The sequence below is a fragment of the Acipenser ruthenus genome, chromosome 14 (assembly GCF_902713425.1).
Source record: "Acipenser ruthenus chromosome 14, fAciRut3.2 maternal haplotype, whole genome shotgun sequence".
Classification (NCBI taxonomy): Eukaryota; Metazoa; Chordata; class Actinopteri; order Acipenseriformes; family Acipenseridae; genus Acipenser; species Acipenser ruthenus.
The window spans coordinates 18179786-18188442 of record NC_081202.1 but is presented as its reverse complement, the minus strand read 5'-3'; the positions used below and the strand labels follow the sequence as shown (position 1 = coordinate 18188442).

Sequence of the window (8657 nt, the reverse complement as noted above, 5' to 3'; positions counted from 1 at the left end):
TACAGTATTTGACTTTATGAAGCAAAATTTGTTACTTCTATAGGGTGGTGCCAAACTTTTGTCCATAGCTGTAAACTTACAACACTAGGCCTTTTTATTCCAAAAACATTAACATTTTGGGAATCCAGATTTTTATCTGTAACTTGATTATTCTGCTTCTGCGTTGCTGTTGAATGTTTTGAACACTGATTGAACTATAACCTTAACTGCTGGTGTTCCAATGGATATATTCAAGTTTTATTTAGCAATTCTCATCAGATCAAGATTTTTGAAACGACCCTTCAAAGTGAAAGATGGTTGGTTCTTTTTCTTTCTGTCACAGAGCAGGTGGCTCCTTTTAAAACGTCACAGATTCTTGAACTGACACTGACGCAATGCATACATTCGGTTTCTGAGAGTATATTAAATGGGTGTATCGCTGGTGTGCAAACACTCCAGAGCACTGTGCTTTAACTGGGCCTCCCGCATTCAATCTTCATGTAAGTAATAGAAGACAGTCTGACATCATATATAAGCTAAAACCAATTGTTTATGTATATTATCTGTAGTTTTGCATTTATTGTTAATATGACCTGTTTTCACCACTGTGGTGGTGGTGGGTATTGCTAGAAAAATAATAAATGATTTGTCTTCACATACCAGATGGTACAGCAAAGGGCTGAATTCTAAAATCCCCTTTAATGTGTATAGATCCAAAGCCAGGGATAATACACATGATCAGGCTGTTATTTTAGCCATCTCAGATAAACACATCCAGTTCCAATGCATAACTCTGTTTCTCTTTTACTGAAGGACTCTGCTGGGTTATCTGCATTTACTGTACTCTGTCCTACAGGGCACAAAGCAAATAGTTGCATGTTTGTAACTGTCAGCAACCTGGACTGTGCTCTTGTCTTTGTTAATGGGAGATTTTGAATGACATCTGTCATGTTGTGGAGATGTGCTGCATTCTCCCTGTGCTCCTTGAGTCGTGTTACTTTCAGAAATCTCCCGATGAGGGCTGTAAAACAAAAAACAATAACTTGTACTATTTAATTGTGGGTTAACGTTCAACAACTGGTCCCATGCAGCTCAGTGTGAAGTCTGCAACAGTTGTTGAATTGAAAAGACTACAGCAGACCTTCTTTTATCACTTGCACAATCCTTTGAAAGTGCTAGGAGCTGACATGGTGTGCCAGAAAAGGTCATAGGTTACACCCTTCAGCATGCTGTATTTGATGACACACTAAGCCATTGTAGTACCCCACTGTTGGCAGTGCAAAAGTTGGCCATCTGCTTTTTAATCATATGTACAGCTTCATAGCATTGATTCCTACACCTAAATAAGTAAGTAAGTAAATAAATAAATAAATAAATAAATAATACAAGATATATGGAAAAATGCTAAAGAATACCTGAATCTGAAATCTGAGAGAAGGCTGAGGCCCATGCAATAGTTGCCACGTGTTGTAGAAATCTGCTTTTGTAGGTCTTTAATAGAGTTGCTGTACCCATTAAAAATATAGTCCGCAAACAGCAGCTTTCCACAAATATACATCTGTGAATAAAGGTGTGGAAAGCTATTAGTGAACTGCAAGTTCAGTGTACTTGGATTTCTACCCAAGCAGATACCTGGGGAAACAAAACAGAAAAGTTACCATCCCCTTTATCCCCTCTTGTCTGTCCACTAGATACATTTTCTTTAGGTTTCTTTAAAATTAATGAACACTGTCCAGTTGCCATGTAGCAACTTGATATCTAACCCCCATTTGGGATTACTTGGTCAATATCATCAAAACATGAAGAGGTTTTCAAAATAAATAACTGGGAAAAAAAAAACAAAACGTTATCCTATACAATGTCTTGAGGCATATCTGAATTCCATTTCCAGCCACTTCAAACATCAACATGCAAATGTGGACTCTGTGGGGCACAACTGTATTAGTAACATCTGGACCATTTCCTGGAATCTGTTCAGCGGGGAAGTCTGTGTTGGCTGGTGTTGGTAAGAACATTTTACAGTGCCTTACAAAAAAACATATACTGAAAACTGTGATAACAATAATGTTTTGGGATTTCAATGGGTCTGCTTGTAAAGTCTTCCTGGGTGAGGCATTATGGGTGGCTACTGTTTGTTACCATTGTGTGAATTGATTTGATTTCTGAGGCACAGACTAATCAGTTTTCTGGGTATAATGGACATTGGCTCACACTAAACCACTGGTACGGAAAACAGCATCACTTTCAAAAACCATGTAACAAAACATTTTGCTGCAAACGTGTTTTTAAAAAGGAAACCAGTGTTTATAATGTTTCAAAGATCTCTGGTGTTGCTTCAGTAAACCCTCACTGCTTCTGTTATGCCAGAAATGTTTTCGAAATGCAAAAATAATCAATTTTAGTTATACAATAATATTTGTCTTGGACAAGATTCAGATTAAACTGTAAAGTCAATAATTTTGAATGAGTCTGCTGTCTCACTTGATATGACAAAGCCATATCTTCAACTACTAGTGTGCACAGCTGGATGTGCACTAAGCTTCGAGGGGCTCTATGCTCAATACATAAACCAGAATAATACAAACTCACAGCCCACCGGGAAGAGGGACATACTAAGACTTTTACAGTCAGATAACCCTTCACAACAGCTTTACAGCTCCATATTAAAGCAGATGTGCCCTTTTCATAAAACAGCTGGGATTTTATGTTCATGACCTTGCCACCAAGAAAGGAACATAAAAGATTCAGGTCAGGAAAAGCTATTTATTGCCCCTTTGAAACTAATAATAATATTATTGATCACAAAAATGTCTAGTTTAGATTCATTTTGTTTTGAGTTGTTTAGGTGGGATGGATACCACTTTTAATACAGCAGATTGTTGTAATTGAATTCCTTCATCTAGGTTCTGTAGGACAGGTAATTTTTATTGTGTTATAACAAAGCTATATATTCATGTTTATGTTTGTTTATGGAATAATAAAGCACTAGTCTTGGTTGTAGGAGCTGACATGTTCATACGTACACACACACACACACACACAACTCTTAAGTGAACTATGTTTCGTACCGAGAATAAGCAGGCAGTGTTCCACTGGATGCCATTCAGGAGTCTGAAGGAAGGTGGATTTGCACAGATGTCAGGAAGACTTTGCCAAGAGCAGAAAAAGACAGCTGCCCTTGGGAGTCCACTACATTATTACAATTCCTTTCTTACTGAAAATAACTTAATGTAAGAGGTATTATTCAATATAACCTGCTATAAGAACGAATATTAAATAATGAAATCCACATGTCCTGGGTTCAGCAGAGGACCTTTAAATTCAAAGCTATGTCAATGAAATTCAACCCGGCAGCTGCAGTAGTTATGCTTAAAATGTATACTGGGCATCTATATGTTAGTACTGAAGCTTACAGTTCTGCCATCTAGTCTATGGCCCGAAATGTACTAAGCATTTACTCCAGTGCTGCATTTGCACCATTTTGTTTTTCTAAAATGGAGAAGTTATAATATTGCACAAAAGTTATTTAGAATTTGTTTCAAGGTATGGCCATGTACTAAAATGAGATGAGCTCTTTCGCAAGTAAGCTCCAATGCCATAAAGAAGACCATTTCCAGTATATAAGGTGTGTAGAAATGCTCTGCTCACATACCAGGAGCCACATTGTGTCTTTGCAGCAGTAGAGAACCCTGGGGGACAGTTTGTGTCCCCCGCTGTGGCGATGTCATACTTCACCAGGCGGAACGAGTCTAGTCGACACTGGGGGCACAAGAGAAAATACAGCAGCCGCTAAGTGGTTTAACAGAATAATGTTAAATATAAACAAGGCTTCAATAGTCACTGTATCAGTGGCCTCAGCACTGAAAGCCAGTTTCAAGCTGTTGCAAGTTTGGAAAAAGTTTATGGAGGGTGTAACCACTTTTTCTGAGCACTTCCAACTAAACCTCATACAAAAATAAAGAGAGTGAAGGCTCATAAGGCCATTTATTTTGTTCTGCAGGTTTTTATTGTACCAGATGCAATTTCATCAATTTCCTTTACACATATTTTATTCTTTGAATATAAATAAACACTTACACAAACTGCATGTTCATTTACAGACACCTCTTTGAAAGTGATTACAATTATAAAGGGAAATAAGTAAGACTTTTACAGATCAATTCAACTTCTTGATCTTGTTTGGACAGTTTGTCACCAACTGTTACAGGGCTTCCTAATCATTTGAACATTACTTCCTTATGTCATTGTTTCACCAGGACCAAAAAAAAGTGCAGTTTCACACGATTAAAACCTGTGGATTTTCCAATTGGCATTTAGCCTGGGATCTTGAAATGCAAATGCTGCACTTTTAAGGGGACAGTCAGCAGTTAAACAGAATTAACCCAAAAAAGCAATTGACAGTTAAAACCACTGTCACCAGCTCACATAATAACTCTCTCATTACAAACTGCATTCTGCTACAGCAGGTTGTAATGGCTTATTTTAAAATATACCTCCCTGTATTCTTAAGTTAGTCACAACAAGAAATCCTCAAACAGGTTAAAACAAGGAGATGGGTTGAGAAAAAAAAATTTGATGAAAAATGTTCAAAAGTCTATTTTAATTATCTAAATACTGTCGTAGGTGTTTTTATCCCTTGAATTACTTCTTTACCTCTTTATTAATATGTGTATTACTGCTGTGTCTCACTATCTGACTCACAAGCACAGTATTCTTATTTAGGCTCGTTGTCTCAGTACCTGTACACAAGGCATGCTTCTGTTTTTGTTTTTCTTCTCATACAGCTTCTCCAGTATGTCCACACTGAGGCTGCTCTGTGGGTTTGACGAGGAGACCACACACACCACCATGATCTGCTCGATGCCTGGCATCTGCCCTGTGATGAAGGCGTCATACTCCAGGTCTGTCAGGCAGGGGGTCTGATGGTTGCTGCACCTGCACCTCTTCTTCTCTCCTTCCCCCATCATCATACTTCTAAGAAGCACAGGGCAGGGGTTGTGGGAACTCAGCAGTGGCCTGTAGTTTTTGGGACTTTTGTGTATTACTGGCCTGGGGAGCAGATGAGAAATCAAGAGCTGTTTAAGACCCTCTGTTACCCAGTGAGTATTCATGATCTCCCACACGCTGGGTAAAGAGGATTGTAGTGTTCAGTCAGGGTGTGAGGTTAATACCCTTGCTTTAATTTGACAAGCTCAATGGGATTTTAAATTTCTTAAGCAGAAAGGATCTTCTTAGTAGACCACAGCAACACTATCAGCAGAGCTCTCCCCCCCCCCCCTTTCCCTCCTATGCCTTTATTTTTTCCTTACTTTTGGCTGAACATATTTTCTACTATAAAGAGACCCCAGCACTATAGTATATCAGGGTTGATTTGAGCAGTATGTTCTTAGGTAACATGTTCAGTACGAAACAAGTTCATGTCATGAATCTATTGAAAACTGCTTTAAAAAGACATTAGTTGGTTGATTCCTGTAAAGGGGAATCTTCTAAGTAATCCACCTCCTGGGGGCGATAGAGCTGATCACTCTAACCTATTTACTGTCCTTACCCTAATAGTACAGTGTTCTGGATCCTTGTTGTGAGGTTGCCTGTGATACAGTGGGCTCTTCCTTCACATTCCCACTTACTGAAGAAAAGGTCCTATCAAAGAGGGGATGAACACATTGACAGCTCAGAGCATACAAGTTAATATTACAGTAACCAAAGAGCTTGTGGCATTCATTAGGATTCAAACAAGGATGATACACTTTCAAAACATTTTGATCATTTCAATTACAGTTAACAGAGGGTGGGTCTGTGTGCCAGGTAAAATATGTCATTCAAATGAATAGCAATTACAACATTTGTCCAGTGGGAACCAACCTATTACAAGAAAAAAAGTATTGTAATTTAGACCTAATATGCAGATATTGGGATACACCTAGTACTGTAAGTACTTAACACCCTTTCTCCCCACTCCCCATCCAACAGGAACAAAAAGTAATGTGAATCACATATGGGCTGAATAGGTCTCTACATAGTTGTTTTCCCCTGTTACCTTGATGACTGGGAGCTTCTGGGAGGGTCCCAGGGTTCCGTGCAGGGGCGAGAGGAAACGGAAGAGGCTTGCCTCAGGATTGTTGCTCTGTGGCTGGACTGTTTCAGTCTCCTTCCACTCCATATAAATGGGGACCAGTGAAGGTGATGCAGCTGACTTAGTTTTGCATTTCAGGATGGTCCTTTGAGGTGTGCTAGACATCTTAGAAATATCTGGCAAACTGATTCCTAAGATCAAATCAGAAAACAAGAATGCACTGGGATGTGATCAATTATTTAATGTAATTTAAAAAACTTAAACCAAACTGCATATAAGTGCACTAATTAATTATTTCCTGAAAGGCAGCTCATGTATTAAATTAACTATGTCATCTTACGGTACTTTACACTGAATAAAACAAAACAATCTCTTTTGGCTTGCCTATAGCTATACGATAGTGTTCCATCCAGTCATCCAATATATTCTTGATCTTTCGCTGAAGCTTCCTCAGTTCCTGTGCTGCCTTCACTCCCCGCACATGACTTGGTCCTTCTTCTGGGATTTCTAACATCTTCACAAGCTTGGAAAATTAATTTGAAGATTGTGTGGCTTCCTGTTATATAAAAAAGAGCCGCAGTTCAAAATTCTCTTGTTCCCAAACTTCATGTATAACTCACCAGCTCATCAGGCCATGGAGGGATTACGTTTGTAAGTGGAGAGAGGGACACTTGCACACTCCTGCTGCCACCTATAGGATAGATTGATTGAAGTCGGGCTCACAACTCGAACACTAATAAAGTCATTCACCTGCAAAAAAGGAAAAGGCACCTATTTCAACTTCCATAGCATTAAACCTATCTGTGTGAAACACAAAACCTCACCCCAACCCTGGCAGTTATCTTATTCACAATGAGTGAGACTGACACGATCAGTGACCACATTTTGAACGAATAAAAACAAGGAAATTATTATTTATTTACATAAAACAGTATGATAAAATTCTAAACTATTTTTTGTATCCAGCAGTGTTACAGAGGCCATTTCTGAACAAGATCAGGTACCACCCAGTAGATCTGCTATTCCAAAGTCCTGTCACCTCTCAAATAGTATGTCTGCACATGCCACATTCAGGATGCTCTGTTGCATTGTCCATTACTACACAAACAGTATATCAGATAACTGATAAAGATATGTCACCTCATCCTGAATTATCACTCTTAGAACAAACTCACACCCATACTGTTGCATGTCCGTAGTTTCATTGTGTCACTTGCTTTAACAGTGTTTCTTGTTTCTTTCAAACTATTAACACTAATGACACAAAATAAAATGGAATGATTATACCTGTATCAGAACTGTCTCATTCAGTTTCACTCCCTGTGCCCAATTCCATTCTTTCGTGACTGTGCCTTCCTCATCAGTCAGTAGGCCCCCGTCTTGATCAAGCAATAGTGCCACTGTGTTGCTGAAACAGGAATTACAAATAAAAAAGCATTATTAAAGACCATACTTTGAAAATAATCAGGTAAGCATGCAGTTCAAGGTCTGGTTTCTGTTGAAGTGCACAGGAAAGGTAAACTGTGGACGGATGTAGTAACAATAACATTTTAGTATCCCAACAGTATTTACCTGCCTGAATGACAAACACTGGCGTGTCCAAAGGGTGTGAAAGTAGCAAGTGTGTAAGGATCTGATGAGTCACTGAACACATTAGTGTAAAATCCACCACAGGGCAGGCCTAAGTAGCTCTGGCAGACGGCAATGCGACCTGAAGGGTAGCTGAATGCCTCTAGTTAAGGAGTGCTTACACAGGTACCACATTCTACACACAATACACAAATACAGGCTTTCCTAGATAAAGTCGGACTTCTTACCAGTATTTTCTTGTTTTTTAAAGACAAAGAAAAAGGAATTGTGCACTGTCTTTGGTGTAGCCAGCGAAAGAGCAACACAGGGTAGCTAGAAATGTAAACGATACACTGGAAACAAGTTTGAACATGCAAGGAACTGACAGATTGTTGAACAGTGTTTGTTTCATATGTCACAGATAAAATATTATGAAGGGATTTACAGTTGTTATTGTCTGACAAAAGAAAGGACACTAAATAAATGAAGAGCCGTCAATGATTGTGTAGTGCAGTTTCTGTAAGGACGGGTCTTCCTGCTTGAGTTCTGGAATCACCGGTCTCCCATTGACCAGTGTGAAGGAACAGTTCTTACTGCCCTGCTTCTTGTACTTGGCAATGGCTTTGTTTCTGACATCCCCATAGTGGCAGCAGTGTGGAGTAGTGGTTAGGGCACTGGACTCTTGACCGGAGGGTTGTGGGTTCAATCCCCAGTGGGGGACACTGCTGTTGTACCCTTGAGCAAGGTACTTTACCTAGATTGCTCCAGTAAAAACCCAACTGTATAAATGGGCAATTGTATGTAAAAAAATAATGTGATAACTGTATAATGTGAAATAATGTATAATGTGATATCTTGTAACAATTGTAAGTCGCCCTGGATAAGGGCGTCTGCTAAGAAATGAATAATAATAATAATAATAATAGTGATGCAGAATGACTGGCATGCTGAACCCTGCTTCCTTCAGATTACTTGTTTGTTCATTTCTGTATTAGATGACAAAAAATACATTCGATACTTAAAGGCAAATTTAACC

General features: G+C 39.0%; 1 protein-coding gene across 2 annotated transcripts; it reads right to left on the bottom strand.

Moving 5' to 3' along the window:
- Nucleotides 1–1407: 1407 nt before the first annotated feature.
- LOC117420092 (uncharacterized) lies at nucleotides 1408–7977 on the bottom strand. 2 transcript variants are annotated; one of them, XM_034033611.3, is made up of 8 exons: nucleotides 7625–7977; nucleotides 7340–7460; nucleotides 6673–6802; nucleotides 6017–6243; nucleotides 5528–5619; nucleotides 4719–5028; nucleotides 3632–3738; nucleotides 1408–1537 (listed from the first exon to the last, which is right to left on the bottom strand). In XM_034033611.3, coding segments are annotated over exons 4-8 (711 nt in total). In that variant the 5' UTR covers nucleotides 6218–6243; nucleotides 6673–6802; nucleotides 7340–7460; nucleotides 7625–7977; the 3' UTR covers nucleotides 1408–1536. The 2 variants fall into 2 exon arrangements, with proteins under 2 accessions (XP_033889502.3, XP_058842000.1); XM_058986017.1 differs by having other exon boundaries at nucleotides 7870–7960.
- Between the last annotated feature and the right edge of the window lie 680 nt (nucleotides 7978–8657).